Here is a 21,724-nt window from a genome sequence, read left to right on the forward strand (position 1 = left end):
AATTACATATAAAAACAGTTATCAAGCAAAAGTATAGTTATAATACTTATATCTACTTTATCTTTTATCATAACAAAGGAAAACTATAACTGTAAATTCTTCATCTCCATCAAAGACTATAGAAGGATATAATATTACCTAAGTAAACAGGAAGTGCATTCTAGACAACTTCCAAAACTCTAGAATTGACAGAGACATCTCCCTGCCTGGACAGTCACCCAAAGTTCTTCTGTACCATTGGGGCATCCATCTTCAGCCTACAGGCCCATAGTGTCTGGCAGACTTTTCCATGAAGCAGGAAATTTCAAAGACAGTTCAGTCACTTTCGTTTCTATCCTGCAGAATATCCTGCAGACTTTTTCAGGAAGCAGGAACCCAAAGGATGATCTCACCTTTAGGTAAGTTCAGCAGTCGTCTCTCTATGGGTACCACATGTCCAGTGAAGCAGTCCAAGCAAGAGCAGTTTTTTGCTCATATGGCTAAGGAGCCTCTTCGATGCCCATTCTTCCTTAGGAAGTAGCTTGGTGCTGCCAGGAGCAGATATGTCTCACTGTCATGAAAAGTCTTAATTTTTTAAAACATTTAAATGCCATATTCTGAAGATCTCTAAAAGGCTTGAAGAATATCTAACTGAAATATATCTCTATATATCTGTAAAATCTAACTATCATGACTACAAGCTTGACTATTATAGATGATTATTTATTAACCTATATTTCTTAATTATACATTACATTTTTAAATGAGCTACACAATCACAATACCTTAATCAAGATCAGAAATAATATACATATAACAAAATTGACCTTAAATTTATATCAATAAACCAAGATCCATATCAATGTAAATTATTCATATCTATATCATAGCCCCTTTAAATGTAAAAAAAAACTTTTATAAGCAATATTTGGAAAATGGGCATAGTTTTTTTCCCTTAAAACTACTTCATGCTGTATGGTGGCACAGTTAATTAGGTCTTTCATGGTGTAGCCTGTGTGCTAGGTTCATCTCAGACAGCAGTTGAGCAAAGTAAAATTTTGAGGATGTTCATGGCAATCTTTCAGGAGGCCTTGGTCCATAAAATCATATTCTCTTGGAGGCAATCCACAGGTTCTCTCTTCTGTGAAAACAAAAGAAAGACCTCTTTTCCCAAGCAACATGTTCTTAGACCCAAATTCTGAAGTCATGATACCTTTATAATATATATGCTGGTTTAGCTTAGCAGCCCATACAATGAAATGTCTCTCTGTACTTAGCTCCTTCACAGTCAAAAAATTCAAAGAAAACACAATATACACAATCCAGACTCTCTGTGAATTTTCTATTTTTATGTGGCTTATTTTTGTTTATACCTTTTAATTCATGACTATCTGTACTCTGCCTCTTTAAAGACTTTACCCTTTTTTAAATCATTAAATTTATTTTATGATTCTCTATACTATTTTTCTTCTCTCTCCCAAGCCTAAGTACATTTATCCAAAACTGTGACCCATTTAGAGAAAGGTCTTTTATGTCTGAATCTGTCCTATTGTGAATCTGTACTCCTTTACTGTCCAGGAACACTTTCTCTTTGTGCTTTTAAAATGCTAAGCACTTACGAATCTAAGCTGTGACATCCCTAGGTCAAATACAGATACTATGGACTTGCCCACCCAGTCTAGCATGGCAGAGCTACTTGCACCTCTGAGAACCAAGCACACAGCTCCACTTCCAGGTACAAAGCTGGTCCACATTGTCATCAAGCAAGCTGCTCACAAACCCCATCCAAATGCTCCATCTCCCACAAGAGACAGAGGTCACACTAGAATCAAAGCCTAGAAAGCCGCCATTTTATTTTTTTATTTTTTTATTTTTTATTTTTTATTTTTTTTTTTTTGGTTTTTCGAGACAGGGTTTCTCTGCAGCTTTTTTTTTTTTTTAGAGCCTGTCCTGGAACTAGCTCTTGTAGACCAGGCTGGCCTCGAACTCACAGAGATCCGCCTGCCTCTGCCTCCCGAGTGCTGGGATTAAAGGCATGCGCCACCACCGCCTGGCTAAGCCGCCATTTTAAAACCACTACTTTTTTCCTATTGTCAGGAAAAAAGCTGCTGAGTCAGGAAAACTCTGTGGCACACCACCAGTAAGCAGCATAAGCTGTGTTAATCTGTATTTTTGTTGTTTAAAATTAAGCTCTCTCAGGTTTTTAAGTGGATTTAGTCCATCATATTGGGGCCAATTGTTGTAGGGGGCCCACTTATTTGTCCCAGCTGCCTGGCTAGCTTACATCCAAATTAACCACACAGAAACTGTATTAATTAAAACACTTCTTAGCCATTATCTCTAACTTCTTATTGGCTAATTCTTACATATTAGTTTAACCCATCTCCATTAATCTGTGTATCATGATGTGGCAGTGGCTTACCAAAGATTCTAACTGGCATCCATCTCTGGCAGAGGATCCATGGCTTCTCTGACTCTGCCCTTCTTCCTCCCAGTATTCAGTTCTGTCTACTCCACGTACCTAAGTTCTGCTCTATCAACTAGGCCAAGGCAGTGTCTTTATTCATTAACCAATGAAAACAACACACAAACAAAAGGAACTCCTACAACATTATCCCTCTTCATGTTCATCACATTTAGAAGAATCCACGTGATATGTGGTCATTTTCTTTATGTTTGTCCACTTTCTGTATTAATTGAATCATTTCAAATCAGAAAAGGTTTTGAGATGCCTAGTACCATTCTGCTCATCACATATGCTATTATTTTAATCACTTCACCACTATAGTAAGCCTTTCTGGGTACCTTGGAGGAAGGACAAGGAAACCACCATGCAGAGCTCTGTCAAGATCCATGTGTGCAGCCTTGTTGTTCCTCAGCAACTTCCTTTTTTTTCCATTTCAGCAATTTTTGTAATCCTACCTAATGGTTTTTAAATCACCAATGAAATGATATGCCGGCATGTATGGGAGACACAGGACTAAATGATATATAAAAGGGTTAGTCTTATTGGGCTGGGGGATCTGTTTTACACACTCTTTTCCTGTAGAAGTCATGGTATCCAATCTCTTTGTTCAGAATCCTACATTTCAGTTCCCTCAAAAATGCTAATTGTCCTATTGAGCACTAATCTCTCAAAACGAGTGTGTATCTCCACTCACAATTGCCAATTATACTCTACTGGGGCCTTTGATGGAAGGAAGGAAGGAAGGAAGGAAGGAAGGAAGGAAGGAAGGTTGAGGAGGAGGAGAAGGAGGAGGAGGAGAAGGAGGAAAAGGAGGATTTTCTGGTTATCAGTAACCTCTAAGACAGATGGTTGCTGTAGGAGACTATGTACTTAAGTGGAAGAAAACATTAAGTTAGTAACCAGAAACACACAGATGAGCCAAGAGTTTAATTCATTTTGGAGAAAGGTTAATTAATTGGATGAATGTATGACAAAGACATCACAAGGAGATATTTTAATTGGTAGTACATCACGAGTGAGGAAAAAAAGGGAGAAAAGTGTGCTACATCAGATTTCACCCTGAAGCTTTGGACTCTGCTAGCAAACATTTTCCACTTAGCTTCCCATTGCTCTGCTAAAACACTGACCAAACCAGGTTACAGGAGGAAAGGATTTTTTTCTTTCTTATGGGTTTCAGTCCATATCAACACAAGTAGAGGAATAACTCAAGGCAGATGACTGTAGTAGAGACCACCAAGAGGTGCTGCTCATTTGCTTATCTACCTTTCTTATATAGACCAAGGCCACCTTTTTAGGGATGAAACCACATAGAGTATACTAGGCCATCCTGTATCAGTTAGCAACCATGAAAATGTCCCCATAGAGCAGTGGCTCTCATTTCTAATGTTGTCATCCTTTAATATAATTCCTCACCTTGTGGTGACCCCCAACCGTGACATTACTTCATTGCTACATTATAACTGTAATTTTGCTAGTGTTATAAAACGTAATGTAAATATCTGATATACAACCCCAACAGGGTCATGACTCACAGGTTGAGAACTACAGTCACAGTGTTATCCACAGGTCCATTTGATGAAGGCATTTTTTTCAACTGAGATTCCATTTCCTAGTTTTGCCAAACTGACAACCAAGACTAGCCATCACAGAAGGTGAGAGACAGATCTGGCTCCTTGAACATCTTTGAGAGCTGAGCACCAGCCTCCTCACACCCAGATAGCTTCTTTTCCCCCTTTGCCTACCAAAACCTCCTGAAAAAGAGACAGAGAAATCTAAGAGCTTCTTCTCTATGGATTCAAATGTTGTACTTGTTATAAACTGCAGGAGAAACACTTGGGCCTTCATTAAAGTGACTTTTGGTAACAAAAGATGTCTGTGGACCAGGTGGTGGAAGATCAATTAATGACATTTTCACACAGAATATCAACCCTTTCAGGAATACTCTATGATGTCAAACATTAATGAATTAAAATAATAAAACAATGTTGTAGATAAGAAATATGATCTTTTTGTAAGCAATAAATCCAATGAGCTTTAGAGTGATAGTCTTTATTTAAAATGACTCTCAATAAGTATTTTAAAAATTTGAAGCTAATTGAAGTCTTCATTGTTCTAGTTATTTTACACAACGATTTTATGTGAAGGGGCTCATCTGTTAGGGGCCATTTCAGGCCTCTTCTTTCTCACAGCGCCTTGAAGTATAACCGTGAGACATAACTCAAAGTTAATTAAAACATTGAGTGCTAATCTTAGAGACTCAAGGTCCGAAAAGCACCATAGAGTGCCTCCCTTGTCTGTAGCTTATCACTAACATTCTAACCACTGACCTTGCAAAGCTGCTGAAGCTGCTGAGTCCCTCCTTCCCTTCCCCCCCACTCTGCCCAAGTGCAGCCGAACACTACTTAAGATGGAAAGCTTGCTTCAATAAACTGAAACCTTGACAATAGAATCTTGCTTGGTCTCGTTTCTCTCTCACGCTCATGTCTTTCCAGATAGAGCCTCTTCAGAACTCTGAATAGCTGACCTGCTGACACTCATCTTTTGTCAGTTGTCACCTTGTATTACACCCTGCTTGATTCTGGGCCACAGCTTGCAGTATTTCCACTTGGCCTATAGAGGGTTCTGGAGAGATGCTGCAGAAAGAGAGAGAGGCTCTTTCCCTTGGTGCCCTGCATTGTTGTGTGGGTGGCTACTATATCTCAGAGGTTCCCAGTAATATTTGGGGTACACTCACCTTCAGTTCTTTCACTGTGTTCTTTCTTGAACTTACCTTGTTCACTTGCCTCCCACAGGCATTTTCCCTGCCCTCCTTCCTCAGTCCACAGACTGCCTGCATTCTTTTATTTGTTTTTCAAGATAGGGTCTCTCTGCGTAATAGCTGTGGCTGTCCTGGAATTTGCTTCATAGACTAGGCTGGCCTCCAACACAGAGATCCACCTGCTTCTGCCTTCCAACTGCTGGAATTAAAGGCGTGTGTGTTACCATTGCCTGCCTGCCTGACATTCTTATAGAGGCAACCCAAAAGATGTCTTTGTGGAAACATTCCTATCTTCACCAACAAAGTCTGGATCTGTACCTTGAAGGCTGTGTTCCAAATATGCCCATCATTGGTACCCTTCTTCCACCATAAGCATCCTTAGCATTCTTTTTATCCTTTCTTAGGATCTGATTCCCTATTAGTAACTAATGTTTCTTTACACTAAGAATTTCCTCTTAGAACTGTTACATGGCTTCTCTCTTTTCACTGGGCCTGCTGCTTGTGTCAAGAAGCAGATGTTATTAACCTTTCCCATATCTATGGTGTGCACACCATTCCATGTCATGGCCATTGCATCCCATACAAGCACCAGGAGCTCTCTCCTCAGGCGTTGACTTCTCACATACACAAGGCAGGGCAGGAATACTGTGGAGTTCAAGTCACTGAAAGCAACCTTCAGATCCCTGGGAGATGGAAGATGGAGAATGAGTAATGTGACTTCTGTTTATTACATGAATTTTATTAAATAGTCCTTAAAAATACATTTTCACTATTTTTTATTTTAGAATTTTGTACTTACATACAAGGTATTTTGGTCATATTTACCCACTAATTCTCTCCTAACTCATCTCAGATCTACCTCAGATTTCAACTTCAAGTCTTCTTTTGTAATCATCCACTGATTTCCCTTTATGCTGCCTATAAGCTAGTGGGTATGGAGCCACCCACAGGAGCATGCTAACATATAGGGGTTGACATACTTAAAGAAAATTGACCCTTCCTTTCCCAGAAACTAATAAATATCAACAGCTCCTCATCTATGGATGCACTTCACAGCTACTGAGAGTTTATGAGTGTAAGGTCCTGTCAGATACTGAAGACAGTATTTTTCACCTAGTCCTCCCAGCTTCTCCAACCTCCGGCTCTTACAGCCTTTTTCCCTTTCTTCTGTGATAGTCTGTGCACCCTGAGCTAAGGAAAGTGATGTCCTGTTTGTGGCTAATCATACCACTGACTGTACTGCATCTACAGTTTTCTGAAGAGGTCTGAGGGCCACACTCATTCACAGTCCTGTTCATGATACCTAACTCCCTATGGTGCCTTGATCTCTGTGATACATAGTGACCTTCTGCAGCGATAAAAATCGCTCAGTGGGTCTTCCCTCTCCTGCCTTTCCTCCCCACTTTCCAACCAAGGTTTTCTGATGTCATCCCTTAAATCATTTTACCAAAATCTTCAGAACATGCTTCTAGGGAAACACAAATTGCATCTCAGAAATGAAGGAAGAAAGTGTCTAAGAAACCAAGTCGTCAAGCAGTAGAAGTAAGCACTCACTTCATCTCTGAAGTTTCCAGACTTGGGGAGAAAAGAGTTTACTTCATTTTACATGTCACAGTTCATCATCAAGGGCAACAAAGGCAGGGAATCAAGACAGAAGCTTGAAGCAAAAACCATCGAGGAATGCATACTGGTCTGCTCAGCTACATTATATATACACACATATATATGGCTACACTTAATACATATACATATATATTTATATAAATAGGTTCCCATACCTAGGAATGGCACTATCCACAATTGGCTAGGTGTGCATAGTCAATGAACAATCAAGTAATTCTCCATAGAGTTGCCCATAGGCCAGTTTGGTGGGGACAAGGAGGTTCTCTCTTCCCAGGTGTGTCAAGTTGACAACCAAGATTAGTTAGTCATTACACTCTGTAAAGGATTATCATGGCAGGAACCCGAGTAACATTAAAATGAAAAGTAATTTCTAATGATAGAAGAGTTCTTTCTGTATAATATGTTGTCAGAGTGTGTTACATGAGGAGGGTGGCCCTTTGTTCTGGCCGCCCAGCTAGTTTACACCCAAAATAACCACACAGAAATTGCATTAATTAAATTACTGCTTGGCCCATTATCTCTAGCCTTTTATTGCCTAACTCTCACATCTTGATTTAACACATTTTTAATAATCTGTATATCACCATGAGGTCGTGGCTTACCAGGAAATATTCAGCATGTCTGATCTGGCAGCTCCATGGAAGTTTTCTCACTCTGTTTTCTTCCTCCCGGAATTCAGTTCTGTTTTCTCCACCTACCTAAATTCTGCCCTATCAGACAAAGCAGTTTCTTTATTAATTAACCAATAAAAGCAATACACAAACAGAAGGACCTCTTACAACAAGAGCGTACTGTCTCTCTAGTCAGATCTCAGGTGGCATGCTATTTTCTGTGTATGTGGTCAGATTAGTAAGGTGCTGCTGTTATGAATGATAGTTCTGTTGTGGCAGACAGTGGTATAGTTATACATTGAAACCTGAAGCTCCAATGTCTGAGTAAAACAAGTATTTGAAATAAACACAAGCGAAGCCTTGGAACTACTATCTTCAGTCTTGGGTACTTGATGTCACAAGATCTACAGTGGTGAGCTTATGATACAGTCAACAACCATTCTTCTCTCAAGCTCAGCCTCATAAGCCATCCTAAGACAGCACTTTGATAAACACGTTCCTGGCCTACACTACAGAAATAGGACAGATGGCAGGTCAGAAGTAGATTCTAATTAGAGGACATGTGACAGGTCCCATCTCTCAACATGGTTTAAAATAAGGAATAATTCAAGGAGAAAGTGATGAGTATTCAGGAAGAATTGGTGAGCATCTTATGATAGAGACACCATTACTATGCACAAGCTTCTCCTGACTAACATTCCCTTCAGTTGACATCTCCTGTCTATGATGGAGTGGTATTTTATATATGGGGCTCAAGTTCCCCATTGAGTATTAGAAGACAGAGGTGACTATTTGATTGGACTCCACAGGTAGTCTGACTAGAGTACCAAGAGATATTATCACTTATTTTGGGCAAAAGGTTGCCAAGACAACATTCAGGAATGGAGATGCCAATTTCTCAACATCACTACAAAAGTTAGCAAGGGGCCCAACAGACCTTGGGCACATTGGCCATGTGGTTGCAGTGACAACAGACAGTTTTCTGAGCAGGACAGTCACATATGTACCCCTCAGCACTGTTCAGCCATGACCTGCCTGAACTGGTATAATTCTCTCTTGGGACAATAAACCACAGCAAAAGAGAGAACCATAGCTAGAGTTCATGGGCAGTGCCCGGGGATATGAAACTCCTCACCCTAAAGGGAATTCCTAAATAAAATAGTTCTTTTAATTAATTTGTTCTCAAAAATAAAAAGCATGTAACATTTTAAGTCTCATTTCTTCCAATTTATTCATTGTTATGTTCACATATATCACACATGTTTTACTTTTTTGAGAGAGAGAGAAGAGACTAGAGGTTTAGTCAGCTCTAGCATCAAATTCCCTCAAGTCCCAGGCTCTTCTCTCCATACGGAGGAACCTAAACCAGAAAGAAACAGCCCAAGAGGGAAATGTTTTACCTTCAAGGTGTATTTTGATCACCTGTCCTTTTTTCCTTTCTTTTTATAATGCACTGCATATTAACTCACTGGAAAGAATGGTGTGGATATAGGGATTCTCTCCCTTATTGGCTTCCCTTAACATCTTTAAAGAGCTATTTATTCAGAGCTCTGCTGAAAGATGAAACCCAGGGGAATAGTTCTTTCTGGACTAGAGGTACATGGAGTGACATTTTACTCATTCCTTCTGGAGGAACCCACCAGCTCCTGGGGGTTCCAGGAGGAGCTTGGAAGGCTTCCCTGTGAACTGGTGAGGGACAATGGCCACTTTAGCACTGAAAAAGTTCTGTGCAGATTTTCTTATGGCTATGGTAGTGAGTATGACTCCTCTATGTACTTAACTTCTGAAGCAACAGCAAATATCTTAACAGAAATTTGGAAACGGGCAAATGGAAAAAATGGCTTGTGTTATGGAGCCCATTTCTGTTAATGAGTAAATTCCATGAGTCTTTTTGAAATTGTAAAGAGGTTTGCAAAATACAGCTTGCTCAAATAAACCCACAACCCATGGTAAGGAGGCTGGGGCAAGTGAGATAGATTTCTTTTATTTTTGTTGGCTCCATTACAAATTTCCTTATTAAAAGGTGAATGCTGACCTGGGTGCTGGCACTGTAAGGGCCCATGGTGGTTTGAAAGTTGTGTTCTTACCTATGGAGAAAAGACAAGTTTCAGTCTCATATTTCAGACATTGGCCTAAGACAGGAAACAGAGGATAGGAGAGGACAGAAGGAAGGCAGAGGGAAAGGGAAAAAAGAAGGACAAAAAGGGAAAAAGGGGAAATCCAGGAGAAGCTGGGGGAGGAGACTGTGAGAGGCAGAAGAGTAGATGAGTACAGGGGGAGGGAGAAAGCCAGATGGCAAAGGGAGGGAAAGTGGGAGAGGACCTGGAGGGGAATAAGTCAGCATTTGCTGAGAGTTCCTTATATGCCAACTGGTGGGCTCTCACTTAAACTGCTTCTGTAAATTTCAGAGGTGCTGCACATTAGATGTGGTAGAAGGCCCACATTTTAGAAGCTCAGCAGTGTCGAATAACTTCCCGAGGTTGTGCATCCACGATCATCCAGAATGTATCTCAAGGTCAGAGTTTTGTCTCCTTAAGATCGTCTGAGAAATACATAATTTGATGAAAGTTGGAAACTAACTTACTATGGGACTAAGCAAGCTTATGGAGAATGCAGATACATACTCTTGACTCTTTTATGGATTTAGAAGCTGGTCCATTTATATACACATCTGTAAAATGTAAACTTGTAATAGAGTTTAGACTAGTATTTGTTAATTTTTACTATATGTTAGTCACTCAGGTTAGTCACCAAGTGTCAAATTCCTCAGACTCCAACTAAAGGCTCTGGCTTGAAGCCAGATGTTCAATGCTTCAAATACACTAGCTCACAGCTGATGGTCTAGAACATTCAGAACAGCACCGTTCTGTCCAATAGCCAGTCTTTGAAGAGAATACTTTACCTATTGCACATAATAACAAGCTCTATTTATAACAAACTTGAATATCAGAAAATCCCTCTTACATTGAACAAATAGATTTTGCATAACCTGTCTGGTTTACTTAAACAGAACTGCATGTAGATTAGAAGATTTAAGTTCCCCTTATCATTATATTTCATTTTTAAAGGTGACTGTATGCGTGTGTGTGCGCGCTCATGCGTGCATATGTGTATACAAGTGTGTATACCTGAGGAAGCTGGAAGAGAGTATGGGATTCCCTGGAGCTGGAGATACAGGTGATTGTGAGCTACCTGGTATAAATCATAGTAATTGAACTTGGATCATCTGAAAAAAAAGCAAGTGTTCTCCGGAGACTCCTTTCATTTTTTAAAATAAAAATTTTCCTGAATATTATTTTTAAGACAGTGAACTTGGTAAAGAAAATAACTATTTATGTTCCTTGTAGATCTGAGACTTGCTCCTCAGCACCTCTGATCGTACAGTGGACTCTATGTTCTTTGCTGGACAGTTGTCCTTAGGGAACCTCACACTAGAGAAGATGAGACTTCTCATTTCCTGTAGCAACATCATGGCCCAAATCAAACAAATCACCTCAGTCAGTGCTGCCTCAAATATGGGAGATTCCTGTGTGTCGAGGTGGAGGAGAGGTTGGCGCTGAAGAGGAAGGCGTTCTCCAGCTAGGCACCACTAGGAGCCCTGCCAGTTCTGAGGTTCTGCTTGCTTTCATTTAATTGCAATTCTATGCTGGCAGGAGCTGGTTCTTAAGCCACTAAAATCGACTGTGAGGAGAGAAGGTGCTGCATAGAAAAAATACCACGTGTTTCCAAACAGGTCACTAGACATTTCAAATCATTAGAGACTACTTCATAACTGTTCACCTACTTAAAAGACAGGAGCAAGTATTTATTCATAGATTTAAGAGGAAATTAATTACTTATAAATTTTAAAAGGCAGCAGGGGTCAATGTGGATGTGAAGCATCTGAAATGACCATTGAGTATATGTTCTGAAATTTAAAACAGTGTGATAAGGAAAAATAAAAAGAAATTATTCCAATTATTTATTTTAAAATAGGGATAATGATGACTATTTCTGTTGTTTGGTGATCATATGAGAGAGCCTAACACATGTTAATTTCTAAATATCTCTTGTACACAGTCATCACCAGAGAAGAGATGCCACTCTCTGTACTTGGAATTAGTGACAGTTCTGTTGATTTTTCACTTGGCTCTTCACGCACTGAAAATGATGAGATAAGTAGAGAGAAGAAGCGGGGAGGGCACACATGAGGACATAAAATCTGAATGATTGCTCTTTCCTCAGCTTCAAGAAGAAACTCAAGATTGAACGTGTGAAGGATAGACCATCTCAGGCTTTGGGTAGGTTGCCTAATTCTGTGCTCTTTTCTTTTTCTTTCTTTTTTTCATTTAAAAAAAAGATTTATTGATTATGTATATGGTGTTCTGCCTGCAGGTACACCAGCACAACAGAAGAAGGCACCAGATACTTTTATACATCTTTGTGAGCCACCATGTAGTTGCTGGGAATTGAACTCAGGACCTTTGGAAGAGTAGCCAGGACTCTTAATCCCTGCGCCATCTCTCCATTCACTGACCCTCCCTCCCCCACGTGCTGTTTTCTTAAAAGTTCTTTTTTGGTTCTGCTGCTCTAGACAGGTTTAGGGTCACAAATCACACCAGAAACATCAGCTCATTTTGATATATTTTTTAATGATGAAATGATGCATTGTTTATCTTCTGTGATGGGTATAAAACCAGAAGAGCTCCATAATATGGACTTAAAGGGAAACTGGAGAGGATGAAGTCCAAAATGTCCTTAAACAGAATATGCAGCATTTATAAAGGTGCTTACATCATTGCCAAACATAGCATCATAATTTTCATGTTGGTGTGTGTGAAGAACTGGAAACATTCTGGGTTCTAGCTGTTAACATCTTAGCCATGTAACCTCATGTTTCCTTTCTCCCGCCACACATATAGCATCTACTGTGTAGCTATCATAGCTACTGTATGTAGCTATGTATGTATGTATGTATGTATCATACTGTATGTAGCTATCAGTTCCCTGTGGAGCTTTAACTTTAAAGGTTCAATGCCACCCTAAGTTGAGCAAGTATCATGAGCTGTTTAAGTGAGTACTGTGCCCAGCAGTCACAGTCCAGAAGTCTTTGTCTCATTCGGACATTACTCCATGGCCTCTCCTAAAATGGGGAACCAGGGTAGGACACGCTAATATTGTTGAACCCTAAGTGACTTAATGTGGGTTGTGATCACATACTATACAAAGCTTAATCTCTTACAGCACAGAATACAATGCTGGGGCCCACAGAATGGCATGAGTTAGCAGCGATGAGGGGTCCTCTCCACAAACAGGCCAAACCTCATGGACTTCACGCTGAGTCCATGTTTTTATTTCATTAAGAAAGTATGATCCCACTGTCCTTTCATAGCCCAGAAGTGTGAGGGTACATTATTTTTACTGTTTTCTAAACTGCATGCAGATAAAAAGGGGATTCTTTTCGAAGCTACAACCTCTTAATGATAAATAATTTTTTGATTTACTATACATAACAGTAGTGCATTTCTTGTTAAAACACCAAGCTTTTTTTTTACCAAAATGAAAACATTCATTTCTTTATAAATAGTTTAAGTAGTTTAAATACATATTTCATAACAAGATTATAAAAATAGTTTTTTTCAATAAATAAAGGCATTTTAATTTACATGGCAAATAATGTGCAGCTAGCTAACCACTATAGGCCACCAGCTCTATTTTACTGATTGTCTAGGAGATGTCATGCAGTGATAATTGTTCCTCTGCCTTCAAAAAGGGGAAAATAGATCAGCAGGAGCCATGTACGCGAGGCTAACCGTGTTATGGATATTGTTCAGAAATGACAATCGGGCACTCAGGAAAAGCCTTTGCTGCATTTTACAAAAGCCACTTGTGACAAAACTGGTTCCCAAATTCTTTGTCTGGGATTTCTATCTACTCAGACTCTCAGGGTCTTTGTATTGGTTACCAAAGTCTGCCAAACAGACTAGTAAATTAATACCTGTACAGAAAAAGGGTTGGTTCTTCTAAGATCTAGAAATTGTTTGCTACAGTATAGAGGTGAATCTGCCTTTCCCTGGCCCCCTGCCCTCTTTTCTGCAGAATTCCCAACATTGCTTAGGCTCCATGCCTACTAGAGGCCCCAAAGGCAAACCAGAGTGGTCATGCAGCAGCAGTTTGCCATAGGAAGCGGCCCCTAGGTGCTGGTATCATACGTTTATGGCTTTGCTGTCCTTTGCGTCTACTGTGCTTGTGACAACTTCCACTGGAAAGTTCTCCAACGGTTCTGTAGAGGCTGACATCATTGCTTCTTGGTCCCAAGAGCCTGGTAAATTTTCCAGACTGAAGGAACTCACAGGTCTGTGGGTGATGCTGCCTTCTTCTGATCTACTTGGGAGAACTAGGTGCAAGGACGTTTCTGAAGAGGAACAGACAGAGGAGGAGAGACTGGCAGAGATGGACTGCAAAGGTGTCAGCGTGGTATCAGAATGGGGGGAGATGCACCTTAGGAACTGCAAATGACCTTCCTGGATAACCTGGCAGTGGTTTGGAGAATGAAGCAGTTCACTGTCTGCTGGGGTTTGCTCATGAGTTTCAGTTCGTTGAGGGCTGTTGCACAAAGAGGAGGGATCCACACTCCAGATGTCAGAGGTGACACTACCATGATAAAGTTGTGCTCCACCTGCCTGAAAATGTAGGCAAGGCTGATGAGCACTCCAGCTCACCCTAGTCTGTAAGCTTTCTCTGGAAGGACACATCGGAGTGGGATGCAGAGAACAAAATCTCGATGGTTGCTGAGGTGACAAGATATTTTCCAGAAGTTGAATGATGTTCCTCATATCTTTCCCTAGTTGGGAAACCTCCTGAGCCAATGTTGTTACCTGTGTGGAGAAAGCAAAGCCATCAACAATGGTCACAGGTACACAGAGTCGACAGGTTTCAGAACACTGAAGACAGGAAGGGAAATTTCTTAGTAGGAGGGTACTTCAACTTAGAGCTAACCAAGCGCAAGGTGAGTGAGTAAGCTGGGCATCTAGATGGATTTATATGCTGACCTAAAGATACATTCACCTTTCAGAGATGAGTGTGCTTAGGGGTCTTAATCATCGGCTGGGATATCAGTGCAAAGAATTGGAGAGGTTCTGTGGCCTTGAACACCAATGACAGCTTCCACTTTCTAAAAGCGGAAGGGATGCAGACAGGTACACAGATGTCACCCAATGATCAACCCAGAGGACAGATACCAAGTGCAAAGCACCAGACACATTGAGCCTCTGTTCGGTGTGGGGACTGCACAGCAGCTCTCTAGCTTGACATTTTCTAGGGGAGGTCTTGTGACTAGAGGTCCAGAAACAAAGGGACTTTCAAGAAGTAGAGGGTGTTGAGACCTCTTACCAGATTTTCTGTCAAGAGAATTCCTGGGGAAAATGGAAGTTACCAAATGAGATGAAGAGAAAGAGACTGTGAAGTGGCTAACGAGAGGCAAGCACTGTGAACACCCAAGTGTCCTGGGATCTCCCAGCTAACTAGGTTATTCTTCAGTGTAGCCCAGATTGCATTGTGTCTGCTTCACTCACTGTAGAGGTGAATTGCTTAGCACTTACCGGGTTTTCAAAGGAGACACAGTCCCTAAACGCAAAAACCATAGACAAGTATTCATTTAAAACACAATAAAGAGTTGTTTTCTTAACATTAGATTTAGATTAAGGTAACAGCAACAAAACCTCAGAGTCCACTGGAAGACTGACTGTGATTCCAATCTGAGCTTTCTGAAGGAAGTTTGTATCATCTCAAACAGGATACACACAAATTTCCACTCTTTGAATTATCCAGCACTCACACATCTTGTAATGTGTTGCTATCTCTACTTTAATATCTTAAATCTTATGATAGTGTTGCTGTGATTTGATTTTACTACCACAACCCACAAATGTCCCAGTTGAAGCTCTTGAACACCATCAGCACCCAAACAGAGCAGTCCGTTTCAACATCTATGCTATCAAAATCAAGGCTGCTGCTTGGGACAGGTTTCTCTCTCTCTCTCTCTCTCTCTCTCTCTCTCTCTCTCTCTCTCTCTCTCTCTCTCTCTTTCTCTCTCTCTTTCTCCCACTCTCTCTCTCTCCACATACACATTCAAAAATTATCTATATATTCAATCTTTGTACAAATGTGCATTTTACAATGAATATACCCTTTAAATCTCTCATTCTCCCTCTTCTTTCCCCAGTCAGTTCCTTTTGTTTGCTTAGACAACTTTATGTTCATTGTCTACACATTCCTAATTCATCCAGTCCACTTCTGGTGAGAGCATTCTGAAGCCAGCTCTCCTTTGCAGCCCCAACAGGAGGTGGCACTGCTCATTTTAGGCATTAGAAATGTCTAGAAAGAAGTCATTCTGTGGTTCAGGCCACCAGCTGTTAACATAGTGGCTGAAATTTCAAGACCCAAACTCTGTGTTGGTGTGGAACTGTAGGGAAGCAAACAAATGCTTGTCTTGTTTTTTTTCCCCAGGGGTTCTGCTACTGCTAGAAACAGAACAGTTCCTACCAGTCTCCCTGTGGAGAGGAAGGGTGAGTATAAAGGACCCCGCAGTTTCTCCAGTTCTGCATGTGTGGCTCACACCTCTCAGTGTGACAGAATCCCTGCCCCACAGACGAGCTGACGGTTCTGTAGAGTCCTCAGCTCTACCATCAGCGTTTTAGGATATATTCTGCCATTTAATGGAATTATTGAAAGGACATCTGAATGGCTCTCTCTGTGGTCAGTGAGTCCATTTCCGAATCAAACTCATCTGAATTGGTGGATTAGCTGAGCTTTCAGTCAGGATACCCACACGTGGTGATTGGAAAGGAAATGGTTCCCAAACAGAGTGGCACAACTGGGAGGTGTGGCTTTGTTGGAGCAGGTGTGGTCTTGTTGGAGGAAGTGTGTCACTGTGGAGGTGGGCTTTGAGCTCTCATATATGCTCAAGCCACACCGAGTATGACCATCCCCTTCCTCGAGATGTAGGAAGCTTGGCTATCTCTTCAGTACCTTGTCTGCCTGCATGCTGCCTTGCTTCCTTCCTTTGATGATAATGAGCTAAACCTCTGAACTGTAAGGGAGCCACCAGCACAATTAAATGTTTTCCCTTATAGACTTGCTGTGATAGTCTCTTCACAGCAATAAAAACCCTAACTAAAATAGCCCACCTGACCTTTCATTCAGAACTGGATAAAGACAGAGAATTGGCAGACTGATTTTAAACTTTAGGTATAATAGGCATTACAGAATTCAGTGAAAATCTTAACTAATCTAATAATACAACATTTTCATGATCAAACTAACCAAAAACATTAAGACAGGCATGGTTCAGTGTGTGAAGCAGAACACTGAGGCCCAGAAATAAATGATGTTTTATTTTAAAAATGACAAGTGTGTGTGTGTGTGTGTGAGTGTGTGTGTGTGTGTGTGTGCGTGTGTGTGCGTATGCATATGCATATGCGTGTAGTGACCTCAGAGACCAGAAGAGAGCATCAAATCCCCTGGAGCAGGAGGTGGCTATGAGCCCCTGACATGGGTGCTCGGAACTGAACTCCTATCCATTGCAAGAGTCCATTGTTGTCTTAGTTGCTGAACCACCTCTTCCGCTCCCAGATGGTGTTTTTAAGATTACTCATTTTATAAGAGACATCTTTGGTCTAGAACTCAGGCCTTATCTTTTACTGCAGTATGTTATCGTGCTGATTCTGAAGGAGCTGGGAAGTGCTTGCTAACGTGTTTAGAATTCTCCAGAGCACAGTGACACAGATCATTGCTTCATGGATAAGAGTTATATAGACTGTCAATTCAATATCAGATAAGCAAATAGTGTAATCTCAGAATACAATTCCAGAATGATTAAACAGTAAATTCTCTTCAAAGAAAATTATATGAACAACAACAAAAGATTTGCTATAGGGTAAACACCATTATTCAGAATAAATGCATTTCTAGCTTTCAAAATAAAAATTTCCCGTTTATTCAGAGCTGCGTTCTTGACATATAACTTACACTGTACAATCATGACAACCTTGAGTCCGTGAACTCTGAAGGGAACCCATGAACTCCATTGACTCCAGGAATATAAACACATAACTTCCAAAAGGCAAATTACTGTCTTAGCTGGGACTAAAAACAACAGAGAAGTCAAGAAAATAGAACTTTCAATTGATGTGAGGGAAAATTTCCATCATTGTGCACCCAGGAACACGCCCCTGGACCCTATTAAAGTTCCATGAGGGAAATAATCTCTTTTCAAGGACAAAGTCAGTTGCCACAAAAAGAGACAGCATCTCCTGAAGGCGGAAACGAGGATGACACTGACGGGGGTAGTGACTTCCACAGAAGACACAGTACGTTTTATTACAGTGGTGCGTGCTGGCCCCTGCTGGGTTGCTGACAGAGTCTATTCTAAGATAAAAAACACAGTAGCTTTGATCAAGCATAAGAAACAGAGTTTACTTTTTGAGGGTGGTAGAATTCAAGTCACCACCTGATTAAGAAAAATAGAATTGCCGATGACGACTGTTGAGGCTGCTTTCTGTGTGGGATTGTCCAGTTAGTGTTGTGTCTTCAGCACAGAACTTAGTGCCAGAGCACTGTGACGTAATACAGCCAAAAAAATCATCCTGACCAGACAAGGGCAAGTTTTCTTCTTACCCCAATAGCACTAAAACCCTTATATTTTTGTCACTCATATTAGAAAACATAAGGGTCTTTCCAGGCCCCACCTCTTTTCTATCATTTTTATTTTTGTTTTTTTGAAACTTTGCACATGAGGAGGCTATGTTGATGTGGACTTCTGATTAAGGTAGAGAGAATGTATAAAATGAACATTATTTGATGTGTATTCTCCATATGTATGTTTTGGCCATTCATTTCTTTCTTTTTTCATTCTTCCTCTTCCTTCCTATTCTTTGTCCCCATCTTCCTTGTCCTATGTATGAAAACCCAGCAGTCTTGAATTTAAACCTGTTGGCCAAAGCAATTCACCATCACCATCTCTCCAGCAAAGGGCTCACACTAACATTTCCTTTTTTCTCCAAGTCCTTTCAGATAAAAGGAGGGAGGAAAGAACTATCTGTGCTACCGAGTGACTCAGTTCTCTACTCCTGCACCAGAGCGTCCAAAGACCCCCCTCTTTTATTTTTGTGTCAGGATCATGCATTAACGTCTCAGTTCACCAGTGGGAAGGTGTGTTGGAAATGTTTCTACTGATCACAGGCATCCCCTCTTGTTACACAGTATGGGGTATCAAACTTGCCCAGAGGGATGGTCCACACACTGCATTGTCCTTGACATGCACTGAAGAAGGGAACCACTAATAACTTCCTTATTTCACTCACATCCAGGATTCCTTAAACTTCTCTGTCTTTGTTGACCTACATTTCCAGAGCACACTGTTTACTATTGTTGTGTTAAATCAGCTCCACTGATGTATTTTTACCTGTCTCCCTCCCTCCACTGCACCATTTTCCCAGAAGGACTAAGATGTAGGACCTAAATAATACATACATACATACATTCATACATATGAATCTCACATGCTCAACTACACACACACACACCACACACACACACACACACACAATCACATGCTTAACTATAACCAAACAGTACATCCCCTGCTCGCCTTTCTTTGTCCAACTGAAACCTTGTGTCCTTTGGCTACCACCCCATCCTCCCAGTTCATGGTAGCCCAATCTGCTCTCAGTTCCTGTAGTTAATTCCCAGTTCTACAGAATTGCGTCCTTTGGTTAACCCCTCACACTCTGAGCATGTAAGTCTCTTGTTTTCTATCCTGTTGGTGAATCTCTAGATGGAGTTGAGCTGTGTGTGCATGGCTCCTGGCAGCTTTCTTACTGTGATATTAGCAGGCATGGCCTTGAAGGGGGAGATTAGAAATGCAGTGGATTTCAAGTCTCAGTATATTCAATCATACAGTTTCACTTAGCTGAAATAAATTTACAAAAAGATGTTTCCTTACAGGTTATCTGACTTCCCATTTAATACAGGAAAGAAAGGAAATGTTTGATTTTTCCTTTCCCCCAAATCAATGTTAAAAATAAGCTTATCTGTTACCCTTGAAATTGGTCAACTCGTTGCTTACTGATAAGCATCTGAAAGAAATCTGTGAATCTAGGTGTATTAACATTGTGATCTACTCTCGTCATTATTTCCACAGAAATTGTCATCTTTGACAAGTGTGTATGTCATTTGATTACCTTGGAGACTGGTCATGGCTGGGCCCACTACTGTGCAGTCATGAGATGGGGAGGGACTCCCCAGGGCTTACCTCTACCTGAGTATAAATGTGGACAGAAACAGTTGCCAAGAGTGATGTAGTAGCTTCTTCAGTCAGCTAAAATCCTATAAGTAACCTTGGCTGTGCTCATCCACACCCCTGTAAGTTACCCCTCAACTGTGCCTACCTGTGCTCCTGAGGGCAACTCCATACCTTTACCCCTCTACATTACCCTAACTGAATTCAGTGGTTCAATCAGACAGACTTAGGTGTAGTAATTGGTTTAGTCTGCTGTTGGTGCCTTATCTGAGGTGAATAGACCTGTTTGTCTTCTCAGAAAAAGATATCAAACAATATACTACTGTAGTCCTTCATAGAGTATAGGTGCTTCAAAGTCTAACGAGGAGCCTACTCATCTCTCCATGTGAGTCTTCTATGAGAAATCCATTGACTAGAGGTCTGGGGAACTTTTAAGGTTCAGAAACCTACCCCAAAACTACTAAGACTGGGAAGTATATTAAATAGATATACATAACAAGCTGCAAAATTAACGATTAAGAATAGTTTCATCTATGGTAGAACCAAAGGAATGGTAGAATTTAGGAAACTAGTATGTGTGAAATAGGTAGGTCTGAAGCTGGGAACTGAAAATTTTAAAATATTGCTTGGAAAAACCCTAGACACATAATGAAATCCTTAGTTCATGAACGAGAAGATCTTCAGATGACAGTATTCCTCACCATGGTTCATGGGCAATATACTTAATTCCAGAAATTGAGGAAACATCACAGGAAGAACATAAGGGTTGTAGGCTAGAGAGAAGTGTTGTGAAGTGTTGTCTTCCTGTTCTGACATGGCTGTTTTACATGGGAACAGAGCAGCTGCTGGTCAAGACCAAAGTGAACTCACTTTTATTATTCTGCTAAATGGAGATAGCATCATACTGTCCTGTAAACTTGTCTCTCTACCTGTAGAATAGTACAGATCTCAGAAGTCAAGAGATTAAGTTTCTTTGGGCAGTGGATGGTGGTTAACACAGAAACTCACAACTGTTCAGAGTGCAGAGAATAAATGTCAGCAGAGTGCTCAGTCACAAATGGGACATCAATATCACACCCCCTCCCAAGGCTCAAGGACCATCATGAAAGAGTGGGCAGAAAGATTATAACAGCCAGAGGTCAGGGAGGACTCAAGAAAAGGAGTGTCTTTTTGATTTAATGGGGCCTTCACACTCATGGACTCAGCAGCTTTGGATGCCTGCATAAAACCAGTACAAGATCAAGTCATTTATCATTATAGCACAGAGCAGGAAGGTGTTGAGAAGATTGAAAAGAACCCTCCTCACTGGGGAGCAGTGGCCAGTCTGTAGCTTCTGGGTGAGGGAGGGTCGAGTTTCTTTAAGAGTATGGCTACTGGTAAGTGGACCATGCTCAAATGGATGCCCCCATACCCAGGATCAGCATCCAGTGTAAATTGGAGTTGAAGGTAATGAAATAAAAAGAGAGAACCTTATGTAGGGGGTAGGAGGTAGAAGTGGATCTAGGAGAAGTTAGGAGGAAGAGTGGGGCTGAATAATTTCAAAATACATTGTATGAAATTCTCAAAGAATTAATTCAATTTTTTTAACTTTAGCATGGTGTGGCGAGGGTCTGACAAATCTCCACCCCATCTCAGGAACTATTAGCACTTGATGGCTACTGGGGAGGACAAGTCAATGATCTTTGGGATTGTGGCCACCGGTAGGATGACACCACGGCAATGTATATATATATTGGCAACACTGACTGTACTCAGTTGGTTAAAATACATAAGTAAATAAGTAAGTAAATAATAAATAATGGTGTGGATGAATTTGGGAGGGAGATGAGATTTGATCATTCTGAGATCAGGTGAGACTAATATGATCAAGATACATTGTATACATGTATGAAATTTAAAACAAAAAATAAAAAATATTATAAAAGAAAGCATACTCTCCTTTTTGTAGAAACAGATGTTTCTAAAGTTGGCACAAAGTCCTGGACTACCAAAGCTATCTTGAAATA

General features: G+C 40.6%; 1 protein-coding gene across 1 annotated transcript in view; it reads right to left on the bottom strand.

Annotated features, from left to right (window-relative positions):
* Nucleotides 1–12,218: 12,218 nt before the first annotated feature.
* Kcnh8 (potassium voltage-gated channel subfamily H member 8) overlaps nt 12,219–21,724 on the bottom strand; it is a 463,803-nt gene continuing 454,297 nt past the window's right edge. Inside the window, exon 16 of the mRNA XM_038342973.1 lies at nt 12,219–14,295. Within this exon, the coding sequence (XP_038198901.1) occupies nt 13,624–14,295 (672 nt within the window). The 3' untranslated portion in view covers nt 12,219–13,623. The remainder of the gene's footprint in view (nt 14,296–21,724) is intronic.

This window comes from Arvicola amphibius, chromosome 9, assembly GCF_903992535.2.
Source record: "Arvicola amphibius chromosome 9, mArvAmp1.2, whole genome shotgun sequence".
In the NCBI taxonomy this organism is placed as follows: Eukaryota; Metazoa; Chordata; class Mammalia; order Rodentia; family Cricetidae; genus Arvicola; species Arvicola amphibius.